The following is a 25948-nucleotide window of genomic DNA, read 5'->3' as shown; positions in this document are numbered from 1 at the left end:
TTCAAAGTTGTACATGGTTAGGATTGCAAAGCCCTAGAATGAGGGAATCTGCCATATTCATGTTCCTTGTTTGGTTGTGGTTTAGGGTAGAAGCTTTATTTGACAGTCTATGTGATTCTCTTTGTGTATAACTTGCATGCATAGGGCAACCTGCTATGATTAATCTAAGTTTCTGGTTTGGTGAGGGTTGAGAATCCTAGAGAAGTCTAAGATCTAAGTTAGTGTTGTGTTTATGAGTCATGATTTGTGATTAGATGATTTAGGGATATCAGGTATGGCCTTGGGGAAGGTACGGGTAGGTATAGAAGGTAGTATTGGACCCGTACTACTGAAAGCACAGGACCTGTACCCGAATCAATGACAGACCTGATAATTCTTAGAAGTCCGGTGAGGAGGAATCTCTTTCAAATTCCTTATCTTTGTTATTTGTGATATTTTCAGTTGAGGATGGTGATGATCACGCGAGGTTTAGGTTCACGATCAGGATCAGGTTCAGGCTCGGGTGCAGAGCCCATTGATGAGAGGTTGGGCGATCTTATCGTAGTCGAGGTTACTCGTGGCATCCTTGACGCTACCCCCGTGATTTTCGGTACCATCAAGGAGGGCATCATGGAGATCATGGAGGAGCGACTCAGGTCTTTTCGAGCCGAGATTGTTGCAGGCAAGATTAGGGCCCCTTGTTCAGGGAATTTAAGGCGTGTGGAGCGCCTGAGTTCTTCCGGGTCAGGGATCCCATCACTAGTCGACGCTGGGTGGCAGGCATAGAGAATGCCCAACGTACGAGCTTTTGCCCTGAGGCTGAAAAGGTGGGATTTGCATCTTTCATGTTGAGGGATCGAGCACGAGATTGGTGGGAGGAGGTGACCCACGAGGTGGGATGCACGGGTGTGGCTGAGATGTCTTGGGAGGAGTTTGTGAGGAAGTTTGATAAGGAGTTTGACCCGTCCATTGAGGTGCATCGTTTGGTGAGAGAGTTCCAGGATTTGAAGCAGACTACCCAGACTGTGGCGGAGATTACCGCCAACTTCCAGGAGAGAGCACTATTGGTCCCGCAGTATGCGAGGAGATGAAGAAGACGATGTATCATTCCATGTTGAGGGATGATATCCGTGATTTTGTGAGCTTTTCGGGGTACAAGACCCTGAATGAGATGGTAGAGAAGGCCCAGGAATGGGAAATTGAGTTAGAGCTTCGCACGAAGCGAAAGCCGAAGCAGGTTTAGGCAGCAGCGGGTCAGGCCAAGAAGCCTAAGATGTAACGCCCGTGTTTCTGGGCTAAGCATTAATAATGATGTAATAGTCTAGGTCAACCATTGTAACTCGTTTCGAAGTAATGAAGATGAATTATTTGAATATTGTGTGAATTATGTGCTTTTGTGTGCTTATTACTTGTTTACATCGGAACTACACCCAGCGTAGTCCTCGGCCTAGGCCTATAAAAGGGTGCGAGGTGCAGCCCCATTTTCCTCACATTTTCAACTATCTTTCTCTCTCTCTACTCTCTCTCTCTCTAGCCTTCCAAAACACCCCCGAAGCCTAGGAAACCTCCCTAGCATTAGAAGAAAGCCACAGAGCGCCCGAAGGCTCCGAAAAAAGAGTTTTTCGGTTTGAAACTCTGCCCGCGTAGAGCCCGGTTTTCAAGCAAAACCTCCGGGTTTCGTCAAAGAAGATTGTTTTAAGAAGCGAAGTGTTGTCTGAATCACTCTTTATCAGGTGAGTGTCTAGTCACTTTCATCTTACACATAGATATGAAGTATTTTAAATAAATTACGTGCTATGTGAATATATATTATCTGTTTACTTGAGATGTATGCTGGATGAAAGATCTGAACCTCTTTCTTTTCAGATCTGAACTTTTTCCTTCAGATCTAGACTTTTTCCTTCAGATGTAAAATTTTCTTTCAGATCTAAACTTTTTCTTCAGATCTAAACTGTAGATTTATTTTGTTTTCAGATCTGAGCCTTTTTCTTTAGATCTAAACTATGGATGTATTTTGCTTGCAGATCTGAGCGTTTTCTTCAGATGTAAATTGTAGATGTATTTGGTTTTCAGATCTGAGCGTTTTCTTCAGATGTAAATTGTAGATGTATTTGGTTTTCAGATCTGAGCCTTTTTCTTCAGATTTAAACTATGTATGTATTTTTTTTATCTACATATATGTTGGGTAGAACATGGATATATGAAATAGTGGATGTGTGATAAAATGATGAGAGGCCTCAATGTTTACGATGATCTAGTCATCTAGCGGAGTATAGATGACGACCACAGACTATTCTAGGCACTCCAGTGGAACGCTAGCAGGCTCGCAACCTGTAGGTGTTTTTAAACTAAGTGTCCTCCAGATGTACTTCATCCCCCCCCCCCCCGGCCATGGTTGCCTTATTGACATGTATTGCTGAGGAATCCCCTAAGCAGTGTTGTCACCCAGAAGAAAAATCCTTAAGCTAGGTCCCTTAGAATAGATGCTTTAGGGACGTAAAGTGAGGATAACGGGAATGGGTAATCGGGTTAATGATGTGATGAAAATAAATAATGAACTTATTATTGTGGGTTGAAAACCCTATATTCTCACCAGGCTCCCCAGCCTGACCCACTCAGTTTCTTGTATTACAGGTAGTGGCAAAACATAGTTGGATGATCTGACGAGAGATTATGGATTTATAGGCCAGTATAAAATAAACAAAATGTTGTAAGGCCTATATTTTTTTTAGGCCAATTTTGTTTTGTGGCCTATGATGTTTTGTTTATGCTTTTGATGTGTATTGACGATGACATCCCGGTTTTCGTAATGTAATGAAAATACATTTATTTAAGAAATGCTTTGATAAATTTTTATCATATTTTGTTTTGGGAACAAATTCCGCAACACTTTTCTTTGAAAGGTTACTCTGATTTTATTATAAAAGCATAAACGAAATGTGATATTGCCGTATTTACACATGTTTTAAGGCAATATATAAGTACATTTTAATTAGTATTTGGTTGTTTGCATGGAATAATGGTACTTATAAAGCTATATTATGTTTTGCAGCAAAAAAGAAGACATTTTGAAGAAAAGGGACTAAAAGCGTCAAAGAATGGAACTTTGGAGGTTAAAGGCTTGAAAGACAAGAAATTCAGAAAAATACGAACTCACGAGGTGAGTATTAAACGATTCACGGCGTGAGTTAGGCCTTCTAGAAGATAAACATCGCGGATCAGGAATCTGTGTTAAATACAGATATCAACTGGATTCACGAGGTGAGACTTCAAAGTTCACGATGTGAATCGGGAAAAATCCAAAACTATATATATCCTTGATCCCTACGACTTTGGAGAAGTTGGTTGGCTTAGAGAAGTTCGAGAATTCGAAAGTAACAGAAAAAGAAGACCTGGGAATTGTTCTTAACACCAAGGAGAAAGAAGAAGTCATAATTCGATATTTAGTTTGGTACTTTTAAGCATGCTTTTAATTATGACTTGTGTTAGCTTATTTTTTAGAATATCCACCTAAATCTAGTTGTTTCTGTTAGCTACATGAAGCTGGAACTCATGGTTTTAATATATTAGTTTAGACTTTGCTTGTTGGTTATGTCTTGTGTTTGATTGGTATACCTAGCATGCTTGATTTGATGTTAGATTGCTTTAATATCTTATTTTGTGTAGTTAATGACCATTAATCTGCATGAATTTGAATACCTAGTAATCTAGTGAACATTAGGTTATTAGAGCTAAGATCGAACCAGTCTTAGAAAAGTAATTAAATTATTAAATTAGGTTGTGCTAGAGAACTCATGTTATGACCATAATTTGTGTTTGTTAACCCAATCTTACATAGCTCCAATATTATTCAAGAATTGATTATGTGTTAAATTATGTGTGAACATACATAGATCTACATGAATTAATTGATATTAGTAAATTTAGAACTGAAATACTAATAATGTTTTAATTGGTAACCAACAAGAGTATCATAATTAATTTATAAACCATTGAAGGAAAGTGGATTCGAACTAACAGAAGTGTTTGTTTATTGATTGAATTTGTGTTAAGAGTTAAGTTCATATAAACTTGAAAAATTAGATAAAAACTAATAGTTTGCTAGAACTTTAGGTTAACTTAGTAGTAGGTAAATTAATTAGTTAAAACTGTTCCATGTGATCGACATCCGATGTTAGATGCCATTTTATTCATCTTATAGGGTAGTTTTCATTAGCATTTAGCATCATATTTTTTACAATTGCATGTCATTTATTTAAATAATGTTCAGCTCATGTATTTCGTTAGAATTCCCGTACTGCTCATGTTTTTATGTCAATTTTAGATAGTTCGAGTGGAGCAGTGCTTTGGGAGCAGCTGGATGCATGTTTGGAGCTTAAAATGGAGCTTGGGACTTATGGAGTATGTTGAGGAATGCTTGGAAGATGTTTTGGTCAAGAAACATTCAATTGAATTGATCGCATGAAGATAGAATCTACAATCTAAAGTTAAAGGATGTTGTTGGCAGCTTTGACCCCCTGTTAGTATTTTGACCATATCTCGAGAACCGTAACTCCGATTGACGCGATTCAAAATGATCTGGAAAGTAGACGAAATTTCGGACGTTTTAGGCACAACATGAGATCACATGTTGCCTTAATGCGATCGCATGGGGCCTTTATGCGATCGCATGTTTGGTCGCAACTTGTCTTCGAGGTTTTTTTGTGCCAAAAATTCATCCGGGAGTGAAAACTCAATACATGCGATCGCAGGTTGTGCACATGCGATCGCAGGTTTGCCAAAAAGTGCCAAAATAGCATCCTACTTCATTAAAAAGGTCTGTGAGGCGTTTTCGGTAATACATGCGATCGCAGGTTGTGCCCATGCGATCGCATACGCGTCGTTTTTGTTGTTGGACGTATAAATAGACCCTGATAGTATTCCAGTAACCTAAGTTGGAGATTCTAGAGGTACCAGACAACGTAAATACGATTTTGGAGGCATTTCTTCTCCGATTTCAACGATTTCTGAAGATCTGAAGACTGTTGATCATCTCCTTCAAGTAGATTACTAAGATTAGTTGTTTGATGTCTCTTTTCATCTGTTTTCATCAGATTTTGGCCATGTCTGGCTAAACCCTAGTTTTCAGTTATGCATAAGACAAGTACTTTTCATGTGATTGATCATTAAATCTGGTTTTTTATTTGTGTTTCTATCTAGATTATTCAGTTTTGAGCTTAATGAATGTTTGATTTGAATTCTTGTTAGTCTGATCACCTAGCTAGGGTTTTATCATTCTAGTTAATCAATTAATAGAATCTGTAATTGTTCTAATAAATTGGTAAAAGTAAAAAGTATCAGATTGGTTCCGTTTTGGGATTTAACTCTGGTATAAACTGTAAAAATCATATCTTTACGCTTCTGAGCTTGTGAGAAGTATTGGGTATTGCTGGGAATTTTACAAAGAACTTAATGCAACTTTTCTGATTTAATTAAGAGCTTATTTAATTGAAGAGTAAAAAGTTAGGGTTAATTGAAGAGCTTGTTTTGATTAACTAGTTTAGGTAAAAGAGAAATTCCTAGAGCTTGTTAGTTTTTCTCAGTACCAGCTTAGATAGAAAGCATCTCAAATAATCAGATCTGGATCAGTTGCAAGATTAGGAAAGTCGCAGAAGAACTGGAATTGTTTTTATTATTGACTTTCATTTAATTTAATATCACTGCATTTTAGTTTTTAGTTTACAATTAAAACCCCCTTTTATAATTTTTGTTTTGACTAGATGTGCCTGATGCAAAAAGGCATTGACTTTTAGGCTGTGTCCCTCAGGATTCGACCTTGCTTCCCTGTGCTATATTTTTAGTGCAACAAGCAGTGATAATTTACTTGTTTAATACGCGCGCGACAGCGTGTTAACAAATTGGCGCCGTTGCCGGGGACACGGTGCTTTCTAATAATTTTATGCCAAGAATTTTTCGTTTAGGTACACCTTTAGTTTTTGATCCAAAAATCGAGCGAACCGCAAGGAGACTGAAAAAAGAGGCAGCAAGAAAGAAACAATCAGCTGGTCTCTTTCGTTCATCATCTTCTATACCCCCAGAAACCTCCACACCACAAGGCACTCCCTTGTGGAACGAACCAGATCCGATTTTTTCGAAAGTACCCCCATCTTCTCCTCAAAACAGTCCTTATAAAACTTATTCCCCACCTTCCTCCGTTAAATCTGAAACCACAGACTCTTCAAAAACCGAATCTGAAGAATCAGACATGAGTGGAGACGAAGCAGAAAAGACCCTTAGAGAGTGGGTCACTCAAGAGGTCAACCAACAGCTCCTTTGCATTACATTTCCAGAAGCCCAGAACTTCGAACTCAAATCTGGGCTGATTCATCTTCTTCCCACATTCTGCGGACTGGAAAACGAAGACCCACATAAATTCCTCAAGGAATTTCATGTGGTTTGTTCAGGAATGAAGCCTCATGCTGTCACAGAAGACCATATCAAACTAAGGGCATTCCCTTTTTTGCTTCAAGATTCAACAAGGGAATGGTTATATGAACTCCCATCTGGTTCCATCACCACTTGGACTGAGCTTGCGAAACTGTTTTTAGGGAAATACTTTCTAGAAACGCGAGTCTCCACTCTTAGAAGAGAAATCCTTGGGATCAAACAAGGAAGACGAGAAGCTCTACATACCTACTGGGAGAGATTAAAGAAGTTGTTGGTTCGTTTCCCCCAACATGGAATTAGTGATTACCAGCTCTATAACTGTTTCTGTGAAGGTCTGACACCCATGGAGATGCGCCTGGTAAATGCTTCAAGTGGAGGATCTCTAGAAGATATGACACCAACTGAAATCAGAGAGCTTATTGAAAAGCTGGCGATCGAGTCTAAACATTCTGGAAATGAAGACGAGTGGTATCCAGATCAGCTAAGGGGAGTAAAGGAAGTCAGCAATGTTCATCTTGAAGCTCAGATATCTGAATTGACGAAAGTTGTTGTCACACCCCGAAACCGATGGCGGAAACGTTCCGGGGTGGAGGACGTCACGCGTAGTATCACAACAGTGGTATCATAGTAAGCGAAGTAAACACAACCGTTACATTAGAATATGAATATTTACATTGTTCAAAAACGTGATTTATACATAACAACATATAGCAAAAGTAAAAGACGTGACTTCAGAATGTTCCGTCTTCTCCAAAAGTTGGCAAGAGTACCTGTCTATTGATGCCCTGAGAATACAAGCAGTTTTAAAATATCAGCATAAAGCTGGTGAGTTCATAAGCGTTTAATTCTGATGAAAGAAATGTTTCTTTTATTCTTTGAAAAGTTGTTTCCCAAGAAAATCCTATATTTTCTTATGAAAGAGGTTTGATTATCCATTAGTTATACGATAAACAGCCTGTTTATGAAAGGTTAGGTTATCCCAGGAAAACCCTATATTTTCCTTAAAAGTTGATAGTTGGTTTTCGATTCTGATACGAGGTGTACAAGTATCTACCATACTTGTATCGATAGACGTAGTTTCCTTGAAAAACCCTGGATATTCGCTGTAAGATGTATTAGCCTTATTACATAAATAAAACTAATAAAATATGTAGTGAACTAGATCCTAAGGGCGTTACTGATGACCTCTAGTAATCGAATCGGTTATTACTCTGAGGTTAGTTCACTCGTTTTATTATTACAAAAGTAAATTCTCGTTACCTAAGTTATGAGTGCCATAACCGTACTTAGACTGGATAAGGCACGAACGGGGTCCAGTATCGTTTATGACTTTGTCACCCCTGAACCTAACGGTTCCGCTGTAGCTAGCAGCGAGGGTGTGGGATAGTCAATCCCATATAGATCTATACATAATAGTCACGCTCTCCCTCCAAGAGATTCTGGTTATAAGTCGTAGTCCTCCACTCACGAATCCGGGGGAGTGTTACCAAGGACATGTCTCAAACTTAGCCTAACAAATTTACAAGTAATAGTATGAAAATCCTGTTTATGATTTGCATGAATCCTTTTAAGATAATACATATTATAACATGATTTACAAGTTTCTTGCTTTAGATTTGAAAACTGTTTCTACGAGTTGATTTCTTAATTGATTGGTAAAACGGTTTTCTGAGTTAAAAGCATACTGAACATAAAATCATTCTATGCGAAATGAGATAATTTGAGCACAAGTTTCCTTGTACTTTTGCTTGTATTTCCCCCTGAAAACATTATAAACTCGGAAAATAGCGTAGGGGTATGAACTCACAGTTTATCGTAGGATCCGAAAGCACAATTGGTTACGAGTGTTGAGTGTCAACCGATGTTTCGTACGCAAGTGGATCCTATTAGCATGTGATAACACGTATGTGTGTTAGAATTAGGGTGTTTCATGGCTAAACATGGCGGGAAATCACCCTAAAGACTTGGAAATGCTTGTCGGGACCCTATAAGATCAAATAAGGGAGGTGTACGGCCATTTGAGTGGGTGTGCGGCCAGGGTGTCCGGCCAGGCCATGTGTGCGGTTGCACACAGGAGTGTGCGGCCAGGGTGTGCGGCCAGGCTGCGTGTGCGGCCGTACAGAGGGTGTGTACGGCCGTACATAGGAGTGTGCGGCCGTACACTCCTCATTTGTGCCCGAAATGTCGATTTTGAGGTGTTCTTGTGCTAATACCAAGGCCTACTAGTGAAAGAAGGCCAAACTCTTCACTTTGGAGAGCTTTATGTAACGCTATAAATTTTCAAACAGATTTTCCATTTTAAAACCGCATACTTTTCATAACAAATTGTATAAAATCTCGTTTATTCAAATTACAAAGCACAACTCCATTAATAATCCAGGATCCTCAAAATATAACTCTTTCTCTGGTGTGTACAATCAAGCCGGTGCCGTCCCGCGATCTCGAGAAAACCTGAAACACATAACACATAACACGGTAAGCACAAAGCTTAGTGAGTTCCCCAAAATACCACATATAACACATATTAGCCACTCGAGGCTATAACTCTGTGGGCCTAATGGCCCTAACTCTGTGGACCCTCTAGTCCTAACTCTGTGGACCCTCTGGTCCTAACTCTGTGGACCTTCCGGTCCTAACTCTGTAAACTCTGGAATACACACAACATAAATCACATGGAAATAATACAGTGCAACACATCACATACATAGCATATAAGATACTCTGTCACATAACTCTAATTACCACTCAAGGTAAAGTATAGTGAGAAGACTCACCTCGGATGAAGAACAGCTCCTATAATCACTGCTGCTACGCACCGGACTCTAACTCTGTGCCAAACCCACAATAATCTCAATTAGGAGCTAAGTCCAACCTCTCACTTATTGGGTCTAAAGATAGACTACCTATCCGCCCATTAATGCCCTAAGTCCATTGGGCCCACCAAGGCCCAATAATAAATGGGCCCTCATACGGCCCAAATCCCAACCAAAAAGGCAAGTCCAAACCAAAGGCCCAAAGCACATACATACACTTCTCTAGTCCAAGACTATATTACATGAGGTCCAAACTCCCGGCCCAACACTAAAGGCCCAACAAAATGCTTAGCCAGAAAACCCCCAGAAGGAGTTACGCGGGGCGTACCCCCCTTGGTACGCTCAGCGTACCCAAACACTCAAGGAACTGATCGGGGACCTCAACCCAGTACGCGGGGCGTACTAGAATTACGCGGCGCGTACCATCAGGCTTGCTTAATCCATTTTATGGGTCTTAACCCGTTAAGACCTTAGCTCAACTCTTGGATCTGGACTTCCTAACATCTCTTACTCCATAAAGTTAACAACTTTAAGCCTTTGCATGGCTGATAAGGCCACAACACATGAAAACTCTTGCTTTCTTAACCCAAAGTGCTCATAACTCATGCATGGGTAGATTCACATGATCAAGGCCTTATTTTTATGGTTCTCCACCACAAGAAACACTTAAAAGGACAGGTTATTAAGCTCTGGAGTGCATCAACTCATAAAGCCTCAAGCTTGGGACCAAAAACCCTAAAATTGGTCCAAGAAGCACACAACCATAACAACAAGGAAAGTTCTGAGCTTTTTACCTCCAAGTGAAGCTTCTCCCTCTGTAGAACTCAGATCCAAGCTTGCACTCCAACTTCTAGCCTTCACAATAATCTCCTCTTCTTCTTTACTAACACACAAAGGCACTTTAGCTCCAAAAACACTCACACAAGCTTAGAACGAAGGTTGGCTCTCTTTTAGGGTTTCACTCACTCAAATGGTGGCTGAGGATAAGGCCATAACCTTCTTTATATAGGGCTCAAGTCTAAATTAGGGTTTTGCATCTGGGCCGGTTACGCCCAGCGTAAATTTAGTACGCCCAGCGTACTTCATGGAGTCCGCGTTTATTAAAAGCGAATGAGTACGCGTAGCGTACTCTTCAGTACCCCCAGCATACTCCTTTGCAACATTTCCATTAAGGGGCTTCTCTTGACAATTTGGAGAAGAGGAAGGGTTAAACAGATATACCCAAATTCCCGGATGTTACAATTCTCCCCCACTTGAATTAGATTTTGCCCTCGAAATAGCTCCTTACCATACATAGATCGAACCCAATTACCCGAGACCGAAGGTCCTTAAATCATACAACAATCGCTTCTACAGATACTCGATCCCACCAGGGTCTCCTGACCCAAAAGGGCAGACCCAACTGTCGCTGCGGTACCCAATCTGAATCTTCAGAGCTTGAAAACTATTGCGGTCTATCTCCTGGCCAGATCACACTCGAATCATCATCATGTTAACCGCCTGCCGACTAACAGACTCTAAGAACACTCTACCAACCCTGATTCCCTGATCAAACCCGATCTCAACTCAAAAGGACAGAAAGATCATAATCTCCCCCCTTTCTCCAGGACCTACTGCAAGCACCAACATCAGGATTCATCAGAGGGGATGAACCCAAAACTCTAATCTTGGACACCAGAAATTGATCATGCTCGCCTGGGAATATTCTCTTACTTTAATAACCCAATAGATGAACCTTATGCTCACCCATCCCATAACCAAAAAGGTTTCACCGATTCCCATCTCATAGTAACTGTCTCGAATCTTAGTGACGCACAAGTCACGCAGTTCGCTTCCCTCAAGCGAACACTACACTCTATTGAAGATCGGATCACCCCTGAACTATGTCGATTACTGCTCAATAGTTTCGTGCATCCCGCTGCACCTCCCGAACCAAGGCCCTGACCTACTCAGGTCTAAGATATCAGATGACGAACAATACCCCTCATATGGAATCCCACCTCCGATTCCAGAATCTCATCTCACCTATCCAACACACCACCAGGACTCAACTCAACTCGAGAGTTTGGTCCGACCCGTAGTTGTAACCAGTCGTCCCCAAGACTCACTCAACTCATGACTCGTGACCCGTAACCCATGCGTACTTCACTTATCCAATCCCTTCGGATTGCGATGTCCACACCTTACTCAGAATATAATGATTCCCGATCATTGAGGAGACCTCGGTCTCGCCCCTGGTCCGACCACCAGGCTCCCAAAAACTCATAGATTAGGGCTACTCAAGCCTAAAACTCTTTTGTGTCATGCTCTGATCAAGAATGCTTCATCATAACAACCTCTTGCTAACTAGTGCGTACTACGGTTCCCCACAGCATCACAACAACCTCCTACTGACTAGTGAGTACTATGGCTCCCCGTAGCATCACAACACCCCTTCTCTGACTAGTGAGTACTACGGCTTCCCGTAGCATCACAACACCCTCTTCTGACTAGTGAGTACTACGGCTCCCCGTAGCATCACAACATCCTCTCTCTGACTAGTGAGTACTACGGCTCCCCGTAGCATCACAACACCCTCCTCTGATTAGTGAGTACTACGGCTCCCTGTAGCATCGCAACACCCTCTCTCTGACTAGTGAGTACTACGGCTCCCCGTAGCATCACAACACCCTCTCTCTGACTAGTGAGTACTACGGCTTCCCGTAGCATCACAACACCCTCTCTCTGCATCACAACACCCTCTCTCTGACTAGTGAGTACTACGGCTCCCCGTAGCATCACAACACCCTCTCTCTGACTAGTGAGTACTACGGCTTCCCGTAGCATCACAACACCCTCCTCTGACTATTGAGTACTACGGCTCCCCGTAGCGTCACAACACCCTCTTGCACTAACTCATTGAACTATAGCTCTTCGCAGTCCCACCCCACTAACTCTTACCACTTCACAATCTCATCCTCAGGTTGACATCACACTGCGATCATTAACTCATGCTTTGTGGCCCAGCATAGATAGGTACACACACACCCATCCAGGCTAAGAATCACTACCTCGGACGACCACCGTCGTGATAAAACCTCTTTTTCTCACTGTAATTCACATTCTCAAATAAAGCCATTTGATGTCAATTAACTGAAGGGCCCCCACCGGAACCATAGACACTTGATACACCACTCGACATCTCAACTCAAACTCAAAATAATCCGAGATTTTAGGACATTAAACTCGGACACCCCGGAATACCATCACAATGCCTTGCACTGTCTTGACTCTACCACTGATCTCATACTCATGGCATCATACTCAGATACCGCATTGCTTCCTCGGAATCTCGCAACCGGTCTTTCTCTCATGCCACTTGTAACCCCGGATACTCCATCTCCAATTTAAACATGGAGAAATTGCCAATGACTCGGAACACGAAGATGAAAATCCGATACTTCCTCCTCTATTGCTCAAAACTCATGCAAGAATACTTATAACGACCCTGAAGTTGGTTGCCCAATCAACTTCTTCCCTTCCCATACTGCATATAATAGCCCATACTCTTAACCAGAAATTCTCAACCGCCGAACTAACCTCACAAGCCAACCACCTCGAATTCACCATTTTAACCTTGAAGGATTCCTAACCACCATCAGGTCTCCGACCAATGGCCACTTGCCATGGAGACACTCATTCTTTCTCAAACACGTACCACATGCACTATCTCACTCTGCACCTCCCCTTGACCACCAATAACTCTGGTCTCAAGAATCCACACCGCAGGCCTCTCTATCCAGTTCTCTAACCGCCCTTGAAAAAATCTCTAATCTCTTCAAAAGTACCCGGTCCTCCCCCATTCAGGGTTCGAACCATCACCAATTGGTTCGCCAACAACCTAACCCACAGACTGTTTTTACTAACAACATCGCACCTACTCTTGGAAGGTGATACGCAATGCTCGATGATCTCCCCGATGGAGGTCAAGCAATTCCAAATACCCCGAATCTCCGATGAAATCCTTAGAAACTTCTCATCATGACTACCTCTAGTCATTCAGAATCTCGTACCATCCCACTACCGGACATCTCAACTGTCCAGTCGTAGCCCTGACTCTCAGTCTGAAAATAACGAACTATCATATTCCTCATCCTCGACTCTTCAACCAACGTTCCATCATGTGGGTTGTAATAAGAGTGGAGTCCTCATTACCACAGTCGATACTCATCATATACAATAAGAGCCACCGCCCCAATGTCCCCTTCTTGATCGTCTGCCGCTGCAGTTAATACATGCCCTACTATGCTCAAATAGGGTGTATCTTTGTCCTTAACCATCTCAGTCCCCGCTGACAACCTGATCAGGCTCTAACATCACCTCTCGGCAGACATACTGCCCAAATACTCTGATGAAAGATCGCAACCAAAGCTACCCCACAGGGCTCGCCCCCAACTTTGGAAACCGAAAATCTCAATACCTCTCATGTTTCCCACAGGAACAGAAATAGCACCGCTCATGTCACAGAAAATGACATTTCCACCATCGGCCGGTTGCTCAGCCCAGACCGTATTCTCCTATAACGCACCATCTCTACTCATCCCTGAGTCTTGCGACTCTAACTGGCATCTCACCAACACTCCCTTGGAGCTAACTCGATTTACCTTTTAAGGGATGCTCGTTCATCATGGCCCTCCGTCCCCCTTATTCTTTTACATCTGATCTCAGTCTAGATAATCACAACGGAATAACTGGTAGAACCAGTAACACTAACCGCCACGGGTCATGGTACTCGAACCATGTGGCCACCTCTCGATCGGCTATGAATCATGATACCCGAACCACGTTACCTCTTCTCAATCCGCTACGAATCATGGTACTCGAACCATGACATCACCTCTCGACCTGCTACAAATCATGGTACTCGAACCATGACATCACTTCTCAATCTGCTACTTAAAATTCTCCGGTATGCCCCCTGCATCGAGTATAGGTCCTATGTTTTCAGTAGTACGGGCCCATACTACCTGCCACATCTACCCATACTTTCCACACAAACCATCCCAGAGTTCCTAAATAGCTGCTCAACCTTCTCGATTATAAATCTCTTTACGTGTGCTCGCTTCCCAGCGAAATGCTCTACTATGTCCGCGTACTCATCTGACTAAGGTCACTTCCTAGGCTCTTCCTAGGTTCTCACACTTCTCCGCCATCAGCTGCTGAGAAACTCCTTATGATGCAAGTCATCTACCTCCTGGATATCGTCACATTCACTTGGTAGCTGACTCCCATCATTGGGAATTCCACAAAGCACAAAGCAAGCAGCATTCAGGCATCGAAATAACACGTAAATCCCGCTCTAGGTGATAACTCCACCTGCTCTACTCATACTCAACAGACATCACCGAACTCTGAAACTCTACCCTTGCGGGTATCTAGCTACTCTCTCGGTAGGCTCCACAAATGCTCATCTAGGTATCTTTCCTAGATTACTCCTCTACTCAATCCCTCTCCACAAGGATTCCCGCTGGATACTCTTACTCAGCACATACTCGAAAACGCGTCGCAGATAACAGCAACTCCTAGGCTAAGGCATCACAAATCAGGCCACTCTAGTCCTAAAATATGAAATACCTAGCCTATCTCTAGCATGCATAATATCTTATAATATCTCATAAACACATAAGGTAAGGGTATTTTGGGAAATCACCGTTCGGGCTCTGGCTGATTGTACACACTGCTCTTTCTCGTTTTCTCTTAGGAACTCTTGCTCATTTTAGAAAAATCATTTATTTTGAAAATTTTCTTCAATTCCTCAGTTTGAGTCCAGATATACCCGAAGATGCATCCGAATCCCTCAAACCAAGGTTCTGATACCAACTTGTAACGCCGTAAATTTTCAAACAGATTTTCCATTTTAAAACCACATACTTTTCATAACAAATTGTATAAAATCTCGTTTATTCAAATTACAAAGCACAACTCCATTAATAATCCAGGATCCTCAAAATATAACTCTTTCTCTGGTGTGTACAATCAAGCCGGTGCCATCCCGCGATCTCGAGAAAACCTGAAACACATAACACATAACACGGTAAGCACAAAGCTTAGTGAGTTCCCCAAAATACCACATATAACACATATTAGCCACTCGAGGCTATAACTATGTGGGCCTACTGGCCCTAACTCTGTGGACCCTCTGGTCCTAACTCTGTGGACCCTCTGGTCCTAACTCTGTGGACCTTCCGGTCCTAACTCTGTAAACTCTGGAATACATACAACATAAATCACATGGAAATAATGTAGTACAACACATCACATACATAGCATATAAGATACTCTGTCACATAACTCTAATTACCACTCAAGGTAAAGTATAATGAGAAGACTCACCTCGGATGAAGAACAGCTCCTATAATCACTGCTGCTACGCACCGGACTCTAACTCTGTGCCAAACCCACAATAATCTCAATTAGGAGCTAAGTCCAACCTCTCACTTATTGGGTCTAAAGATAGACTACCTATCCGCCCATTAATGCCCTAAGTCCATTGGGCCCACCAAGGCCCAATAATAAATGGGCCCTCATACGGCCCAAATCCCAACCAAAAAGGCAAGTCCAAACCAAAGGCCCAAAGCACATACATACACTTCTCTAGTCCAAGACTCTATTACATGAGGTCCAAACTCCCGGCCCAACAAAATGCTTAGCCAGAAAACCCCCAGAAGGAGTTACGCGGGGCGTACCCCCCTTGGTACGCTCAGCGTACCCAAACACTCAAGGAACTGATCGGGGACCTCAACCCAGTACGCGGGGCGTACTAGAATTACGCGGCGCGTACCATCAGGCTTGCTTAATCCATTTTATGGGTCTTAACCCGTTAAGACCTTAGCTCAACTCTTGGATCTAGACTTCCTAACATCTCTTACTCCATAAAGTTAACAACTTTAAGCCTTTGCATGGCTGATAAGGCCACAACACATGAAAACTCTTGCTTTCTTAACCCAAAGTGCTCATAACTCATGCATGGGTAGATTCACATGATCAAGGCCTTATTTTTATGGTTCTCCACCACAAGAAACACTTAAAAGGACAAGTTATTAAGCTCTGGAGTGCATCAACTCATAAAGCCTCAAGCTTGGGACCAAAAACCCTAAAATTGGTCCAAGAAGCACACAACCATAACAACAAGGAAAGTTCTGAGCTTTTTACCTCCAAGTGAAGCTTCTCCCTCTGTAGAACTCAGATCCAAGCTTGCACTCCAACTTCTAGCCTTCACAATAATCTCCTCTTCTTCTTTACTAACACACAAAGGCACTTTAGCTCCAAAAACACTCACACAAGCTTAGAACGAAGGTTGGCTCTCTTTTAGGGTTTCACTCACTCAAATGGTGGCTGAGGATAAGGCCATAACCTTCTTTATATAGGGCTCAAGTCTAAATTAGGGTTTTGCATCTGGGCCGGTTACGCCCAGCGTAAATTTAGTACGCCCAGCGTACTTCATGGAGTCCGCGTTTATTAAAAGCGAATGAGTACGCGTAGCGTACTCTTCAGTACCCCCAGCATACTCCTTTGCAACATTTCCATTAAGGGGCTTCTCTTGACAATTTGGAGAAGAGGAAGGGTTAAACAGATATACCCAAATTCCCGGATGTTACACTTTAAGGGGGTGTGCGGCCACCTTATGAAGGTGTGCGGACGTACACCTTCAAAGGATGAAGAACACGAAGAACACTATGATTTTTGGGCTTAGATTTAGGTGTCTTACCAATATAACAAGCTGAATGATGGAGTAATTCACGTTTTTGAGGCCCTTAGAGTGTTCTTGGATGATGTTTCTAGAGAGAGAAAGTAGAGAGAGAGAGAGAGTAGGGTGCAGCTAAAAGAAGAAAAGAGTGAATGAAGGGGGTCTCCTCCAATATATAGGGTCGGGTGTGAGGCTGGAGGGTGTGTGCGGCTGGGTGTGCGGCTGGCTGGCCGCACACGCGGGTGTGCGGCCGCACACACCTTCTTTGGTGTGTTTGGCCCGATTTTATGATGCTACACATTTTCTAATCCTTCTTAAGACTCATATCTAGGTTGTACTAAGCCTAGAGCACTCATATGGACCCACAATTTCATTAAAAGATGATAAATTCGAGTTTAATATTGATATACAGATCAATTGCACAGGATAGAAGTTTCGGGTTGTCACATCATCTCCCTGTTAGAGGGAATTTCGTCCCGAAATTCGAACATAGAATACAAATCATGAATCTGGAAAGAGATGAGGATATTTCTGGTTCATCTGATCTTCGCACTCCCAAGTGAATTCCGGTCCTCGCTTGGCATTCCAGCGAACCTTCACTATCGGGATGTGACTTTGTTTCGTTCGTTTGATCTCTCTATCCACGATTTCGACTGGTTCTTCCACAAAGTTTAGATTCTCGTTGATTTCAATCTCATCGAGAGGGATAGTAAGAGTCTCGTCGGATAAGCACTTCTTAAGGTTCGAGACGTGGAAGACGAGATGAATGTTACTGAGCTCTTGAGGTAATCGGAGTTTGTAGGCTACAGGACCGATCCTGGCGAGGATCTCGAACGATACTATGTATCTCGGGTTTAGCTTTCCACACTTTCCGAAGTGTATCATGCCTTTCTAGGGTGAAAATTTTAGCAGGACATGGTCTCCAACCTGGAATTCCAAGGGTTTTCGTCGTTTATCGGCGTAGCTCTTTTGTCTATCACGAGAGGCCTTAAGTCGTTCTCGGATTTGTACGATCTTTTCGGTGGTTTAGCGGATGATTTCTGGACCAGTGAGAGTGCTATCGGGGACTTGTCCCTTGACTAGCTGCGTGTCGCCCACCTCGGCCCAGCATATAGGGGATCTGCACTTGCGGGCATAGAGAGCTTCGAAAGGCGCAGCCTTGATGCTGGTATGGTAACTGTTGTTGTAGGAAAATTCAACCAAGGGAGATGAGTGTCCCATGACGCGCCGAAATCGATGACGCAGGCTCTCAACATGTCTTCCAAGGTTTGGATGGTTCTCTCACTCTGTCCATCTGTTTGAGGATGGTAAGCTGTGCTCATATCCAACTTAGTTCCAAGAGCCTTTTGAAGTGACTGCCAGAACCTCGAAGTGAACCTGCTATCTCGATCAGAGATAATGGACACAGGTACACCGTGCAGTCGAACTATCTCTTGGATATAGATTCGTGTGAGTCTCTCCATTTTGAAATTTTATTTGATTGGCAGGAAGTGAGCGGATTTAGTCAGTCGGTCGACAATTACCCAGATGGCGTCGTACCCACTCGGAGATTTGGGTAATTTGGTGATGAAATCCATAGAAATCCTCTCCCACTTCCACTCCGGTATCTCCGGCTGGTGGAGTAGACCTGAGGGCTTCTGATATTCGACCTTCACCTTGGCGCAAGTCAGGCACTTGCCCACGAAGGTAGCGATCTCCGCTTTCATGTTCGGCCACCAATATAGTTTCTTTAGATCGAGGTACATCTTGTCCGATCCTGGGTGAACGGAGTATCTGGTCTTGTGAGCTTCGCTCATTACAACCTCTCTGTAACCCCCGAACTTTGGGGTCCAGATCCGGTCTATAAAATAGTAGACTCCGTCTCCCTTGATCACTAGGTTCTTTTCCATTCCTCTTAAGGCTTCACCCGGCATGTTCTCTGGTTTCAAGGCTTCCAGCTGAGCCTCCTTGATTTGCGCGGATAAATGGGAATGGATATTCATGGTTAGTGCCTTCACTCTACGACCTGAATACTCCATCCGGCTGAGGGCATCTGCTACCACATTGGCCTTGCCGGGATGGTAGCGGATTTCGCACTCGTAATCGCTGAGTAACTCAATCCATCACCGTTGTCTCATGTTCAACTCCTTCTGGTCGAAGATATGTTGCAGACTTTTATGGTCAGTGAAGATAGTGCACTTGGTTCCGTAGAGATAATGTCTCCATATCTTCAATGCGAAGACCACTGCTCCCAATTCTAAGTCGTGCGTTGTGTAGTTGACTTCATGTGCTTTCAGCTGTCTCGAGGAATAAGAAATGACTTTTCCCCGTTGCATCAGCACACAGCCCAGGCCCTGATTGGATGCATCGCAGTAGACGACGAAGTCATCCATCCCTTCGGGTAGAGACAAGATAGGTGCGTTGCATAGTGCCCGCTTCAATGTTTGGAACACAGTGTCTTGCTTCTCACTCCAACAAAAGGGTACGTCTTTCTGAGTCAGAGTGGTTAAGGGTTTGGCAATTCTGGAGAAATTCTGGATAAATCTACGATAGTAGCCAACAAGACCCAAGAATTGACGGATTTATGTAGGCGTCTTCGGTGCTGACCAGTTCTCTATCGCTTTGATTTTGGAGGGGTCCACGTGTATGCCTTCCTCGCTTACCACGTGACCTAAGAAGGTTACTTTTCGAATCCAGAATTCACACTTGTAGAATTTCGCGTAAAGTTTCTCCGTCCTTAAGGTTTCCAGCACCGATATCAAATGTTGTCGATGATCTTCTTCACTTCTGGAATAGAATAAGTATATTGTCGATGAACATGATGACGAACTTATCCAGGAAAGGACGGCATACCCGGTTCATCAGGTCCATGAACACAGCCGGTGCGTTAGTTAAACCGAAGGGCATAACTACGAACTCGTAGTGACCATATCGTGTCCGAAATGCTGTTTTAGGAACATCACCCTCATGGACTCGTAGCTGATGGTACCCTGATCTTAAATCTTTTTTCGAGAAGTAGCTGGCTCCTTGAAGTTGATCGAAGAGGTCGTCGATTCGAGGAAGAGGGTAACGGTTTTTGACTGTGAGCTTGTTCAGCTCTCGATAATCGATACACATCCGAAAGGATCCATCCTTCTTTTTCACGAACAAGATCGGGGCTCCCCATGGTTAGGAACTCGGTCTGATGAATCCTTTGCTGAGCAGCTCATTGAGCTGACTAGATAGCTCCTGCATTTCTGCTGGTGCTAGGCGATATGGAGATTTAGCTACGGGAGTAGCTCCGGGGACTAAGTCGATACGAAACTTGACTTGGCGTTCAGGAGGGATTCCCAGAAGATCTTTGGGAAAAACATCGGTAAAGTTGCAGACTTCGGGGATGCTCTTGAGGTCTTTAACTTCCTGCTTCTCGTTAATGACGTAGGCTAGGAATGCATAACACTCCTTCCGCAGGAGTTTCTGGGCTTTGATGCACGAAATGATGCGAATGTTTGTGCTAAGTTTATCGCCATAAATTACGAGAGTTTCATCAGAGGAGAGGTTGAGACGGATGGATTTTTCAAAACAAAGGATATCAGCATGATTGGGGCTCAACCAATCCATGCCGATGATGACATCGAAGCTCTTTATGGAAACTGGCATAAGATCGATGGGAAATGAATGGTCGTTCAGAGTAAGGGTACAACCCATGAATATGTCATTAGTGCTCTCTTTCTCACCGTTAGCCATTTCAACGGTAAACGTTTCGGTTAATGGTTGGGATTTATGTTTAAGAAAATGCTTGAATGCATGACTAACAAAACTTCTTTCAGCACCAGAATCGAAAAGAATGCATGCATAAGAGTTATCGAGGAGGAACGTACCCGTCACAACGGTAGGGTCAGCCACGACTTCCTCTTGTCCTATAGTTAGTACTCTCCCGGTGTTGCCAGTTGTTGCTGCTTTGGGACAGTTCCTCTTGAAATGCCCGACTTCCCCACAGCCATAACAGGCTTGACCAACACCTGCTCCAGAGGCCTGATCGGTTGGTTGGACTGGTTTTCTGCAATCTCGGGCCAGGTAGCCCTTTTTACCACAATTGTTGCAGAGCATTTCACAACATGGACCAGGGATGCGATGATGATAACTGCACTTATTGCACCAAGGGAGGGTACCAGTATACCTACTGGTAGGCTCTTGAGTAGCAGGAGCAGCGACAGGGGTAGTAGCAGCGTGAACTGCTACCATGTGTTGCTTCTTTGAGGGTTCCTGCGAAGATTGACCGTTTCTCTGTTTCCAGAATTTTCTCTTCTCACCACTCCCCTTAGCCGGTTCAGGAGTGGCGGTCACTTCATCGAGATCGACTCCATGATCGATTAGAGTCTGGGCCAGGCACTTAGTGTCGTCGAAAGTGTTTGGCCTAGCAGCCAAGACATTTCTTTTGGTCGGCTGGGTCAGCCCCCAAATGTATCTTTCAATCTTTTTGTTTTCCGGGGTGACCATCCCCGGATAGAGAAGTGCTAGGTCTTCAAACCTAGACGTGTAAACAGCAATGTCGGAACCCTTCATCTTTAGGTTCCAGAGTTCGTGCTCCAGTTTCTGCATTTCGCCCCGTGGGCAGTACTCAGCCATGAGCTCTTTCAAGCTATCCCAACCCATATCATTTGCTATTGGCAGGGTTAGGGACTTGACCCAGCCATTCCACCAGGTCAATGCTTTGTTGGCGAAAGTGCAAGCGGAGAATTTCACCTTGTTAGCTTCAGAACATGAGCAGATTTCGAATATGGACTCAATCTTTTCGAACCATCGAGTTAGGGCGATAACACCTCCAGTGCCGTCGAAGGATGTGGGTTTCGCATTCATGAAGTCCTTATAAGAGCACTCCTTCTGGTGTCCTTGACTACCTTCCTGATTTTGGGGATGAGTACCACTTCCTTGCCCACTAGATCCGCCACAATTAACTTGTGCCATCGCGGCAGTCACAACAGCTGTAACAGCTGCTTGGAACATAACGAGATCGAACTGAGGGGGCGATGGTGGTGGTGGAACGTCGTCGTTTCTTCTGATAGGTCTTTTTCGGGGAGGCATCTTGTTCTAAAAAGAATCAGGAAGAAGAGGGTGGTAAGTCCTCTGAATTGAACAAAGAGATATGAAGCAAGAATATATCTCATCCTGATAGTAAAGTGTTCTACCAAGCGATAAGCAAAGGAAAGTTACTAATGCAAATAGGTTATCGCTAAGAAACGAATAGGTAGCAACACTAGGAACGAATTTCTACAATGTATTCGGTTCTGGCTAAAATACTCCTATAGTATTTTAAGTTGTATGGATACCGGGTAAGTTTTAGGCCCGTTGCAACACCAAAGTCACTCCCAAGCACATGTTGGTCATGTCTCGAATGAATATAGTTGATCAGGCTATATTGACCCTAGACATGATTACATAACTGCCCAGGTTTAACCGCAGTGTTCAACATCCAAAATACTTTTGTTTTGTTCCACTTAAGACACGGATTCTGGTACTCGGGTATACTTGTATACTTTTTGTAAAAATACTTATATTTTAGAAGTATACTTTTAGTTCAGAGCACTTCAGCCCCTTTGTGTTTATAGTTGTATACCATGTAAGGTTCGGTATACTTAGTTCACTTTAAACAATAGCTCTGATACCAATATGTCACACCCCGAAACCGATGGCGGAAACGTTCCGGGGTGGAGGACGTCACGCGTAGTATCACAACAGTTGTATCATAATAATCGAAATAAACACAACCATTACATTATAATATGAATATTTACATTGTTCAAAAACGTGATTTATACATAACAACATATAGCAAAAGTAAAAGACGTGACTTCAGAATGTTCCGTCTTCTCCAAAAGTTGGCAAGAGTACCTGTCTATTGATGCCCTGAGAATACAAGCAGTTTTAAAATATCAGCATAAAGCTGGTGAGTTAATAAGCTTTTAATTCTGATGAAAGAAATGTTTCTTTGATTCTTTGAAAAGTTGTTTCCCAAGAAAATCCTATATTTTCTTATGAAAGAGGTTTGATTATCCATTAGTTATACGATAAACAGCCTGTTTATGAAAGGTTAGATTATCCCAGGAAAACCCTATATTTTCCTTAAAAGTTGATAGTTGGTTTTCGATTCTGATACGAGGTGTACAAGTATATACCATACTTGTATCGATAGACGTAGTTTCCTTGAAAAACCCTGGATATTCGCTGTGAGATGTATTAGCCTTATTACATAAATAAAACTAATAAAATAGGTAGTGAACTAGATCCTAACGGCGTTACTGATGCCCTCTAGTAATCGAATCGGTTATTACTCTGAGGTTAGTTCACTCGTTTCATTATTACAAAAGTAAATTCTCGTTACCTAAGTTATGAGTGCCATAACCGTACTTAGACTGGATAAGGCACGAACGGGGTCCAGTATCTTTTATGACTTTGTCACCCGTGAACCTAACGGTTCCGCTGTAGCTAGCAGCGAGGGTGCGGGATAGTCAATCCCATATAGATCTATACACCATAGTCACGCTCTCCCTCCAAAAGATTCTGGTTATAAGTCGTAGTCCTCCACTCACGAATCCGGGGGAGTGTTACCAAGGACATGTCTCAAACTTAGCCTAACAAATTTACAAGTAATAGTACGAAAATCCTGTTTATGATTTGCATGAATCCTTTATAAGATAATACATATTATAACATGATTCACAAGTTTCTTGCTTTAGATTTGAAAACTGTTTCTACGAGTTGATTTCTTAATCGATAGGTAAAACGGTTTTCTGAGTTAAAAGCATACTGAACATAAAATCATTCTATGCGAAATGAGATAATTTGAGCACAAGTTTCCTTGTACTTTTGCTTGTATTCCCCCCTGAAAACATTAAAAATTCGGAAAAAGGCGTAGGGGCATGAACTCACAGTTTATCGTAGGGTCCGAAAGCACAATTGGTTACGAGTGTTGAGTGTCAACCGATGTTTCGTACGCAAGTGGATCCTATTAGCATGTGAGAACACGTATGTGTGTTAGAATTAGGGTGTTTCATGGCTAAACATGGCGGGAAATCACCCTAAAGACTTGGAAATGCTTGTCGGGACCCTATAAGATCAAATAAGGGAGGTGTACGGCCATTTGAGTGGGTGTGCGGCCAGGGTGTGTGGCCAGGCCGTGTGTGCGGTTGCACACAGGAGTGTGCGGCCATGGTGTGCGGCCAGGCTGTGTGTGTGGCCGTACACTCCTCATTTGTGCCTGAAATGTCGATTTTGAGGTGTTCTTGTGCTAATACCAAGTCCTACTAGTGAAAGAAGGCCAAACTCTTCACTTTGGAGAGCTTTAAGGGGGGTGTGCGACCACCTTATGAAGGTGTGCGGCCGTACACCTTCAAAGGATGAAGAACACGAAGAACACTATGATTTTTGGGCTTAGATTTAGGTGTCTTACCAATATAACAAGCTGAATGATGGAGTAATTCACGTTTTTGAGGCCCTTAGAGTGTTCTTGGATGATGTATCTAGAGAGAGAAAGTAGAGAGAGAGAGAGAGTAGGGTGCAGCCAAAAGAAGATAAGAGTGAATGAAGGGGGTCTCTTCCAATATATAGGGTCGGTGTGAGGTTGGAGGGTGTGTGCGGTTGGGTGTGCGGCTGGCTGCGTGTGCAGCCGCACACACCTTCTTTGGTGTGTTTGGCCTGATTTTGTGATGCTACACATTTTCTAATCCTTCTTAAGACTCATATCTAGGTTATACTAAGCCTAGAGCACTTATATGGACCCACAATTTCGTTAAAAGATGATAAATTCGAGTTTAATATTGATATACAGATCAATTGCACAGGATAAAAGTTTCGGGTTGTCACAGTTATTCTGCTCCTAACGAAAGAAAAAGCAGTTGCGAAGAAACCATGTGGTATCTGTTTGAAGACGGAACATCCAACAGATATTTATCCATTACTACAAGAGGATACAGTTGCAGTAAAAGTTGTTGGGGGCTACGACCATAATTTTCAGAATAATTATCAGCAGAAACAACAATTTCAGCCTTTACCTGGATTTCAGCAGCATCGAAATTTTCAGCAGCCGGGTTTTCAGCAAAATTTTCAGAATCAACAGAATTTTCAGCACCAAAATTTTCAGCAGCCTTTGCAAGAACATTTTGGCAGCTCTAGCATAGTGTTGGAGGATATTTTTAAAAGTCTGGCCACGAGCACCCAAACATTCCAGACAGAAACCAGAGCCAGTATCAAGAACCTGGAGCAACAGGTGTCTCAACTTGCCACTTTTTTGGGTCGTCTGGAGTCTCAGGGAAAGTTACCAAGGCACACAGAAAACAATATGAAGCACAATGTGAGTGCCATTTCCTTGAGAAGCGGGAATACATATGAAGGCCCAAGCGCATCTGAACCAGAAAACGATTCTGAGGAAGAATTTGAAGAAGTTCTAGTTGAAGAAGAAGATTTAAAAGAGCCTGAAAAAGAAGAGGAGGAATATGAAGAGGTGTTGGTTGAAGAAGGATTTGAAAATCTGGAAGGAAAAGAAACTCCAACACTACCCAAGCCAATTCTGAAAGAATACAAGCCACTACCGCCCTTCCCATCGCGACTGAGGAGCACGAAGCGCGAAAGAGATGATGAAGATATTATGGAAATTCTTCGCAAGATTGAGGTAAATATACCACTTTTAGATATTATCCAACATATCCCTCACTATGTTAAGTTTCTTAAAACTTTATGTGTCTCAAAGAAAAAATTGAAATTTAATGAGATTGTAAAAGCTGGCGAAAATATCTCCTTTATTTTACAAAAAGGTTTTCCTCCAAAGTGTAGGGATCCGGGGATTTTCTCAGTTCCTTGTAAATTGGGGAACCTTGATTTTCCAAAAGCCATGCTTGATCTAGGAGCTTCAGTTAATGTCCTCCCTTTTTCTATTTTTGAAAAATTAAAATTGGGATCTTTGCAAATGACCGGGACCATCATCTAGTTGGCGGATCATTCAACAGTACACCCAAAAGGTACGTTAGAGGATGTTCTTGTCCAAGTGGAT

The 25948-nt window shown here is 42.8% G+C and overlaps 1 protein-coding gene across 1 annotated transcript; it reads left to right on the top strand.

Moving 5' to 3' along the window:
• Positions 1–5917: 5917 nt before the first annotated feature.
• On the top strand, positions 5918–25885 carry LOC145126055 (uncharacterized). Its single transcript, XM_079061456.1, has 2 exons — positions 5918–6949; positions 24830–25885. Exons 1-2 carry the CDS (start codon positions 5918–5920, stop codon positions 25883–25885), a joined length of 2088 nt encoding a protein of 695 aa, XP_078917582.1.
• Positions 25886–25948: the final 63 nt, after the last annotated feature.

The sequence above is a fragment of the Lactuca virosa genome, chromosome 1, assembly GCF_052849685.1.
Source record: "Lactuca virosa cultivar CGN04683 chromosome 1, Lactuca_virosa_CGN04683_v6, whole genome shotgun sequence".
NCBI lineage: Eukaryota > Viridiplantae > Streptophyta > Magnoliopsida > Asterales > Asteraceae > Lactuca > Lactuca virosa.
This window is presented reverse-complemented; position numbering and strand designations above follow the sequence as displayed.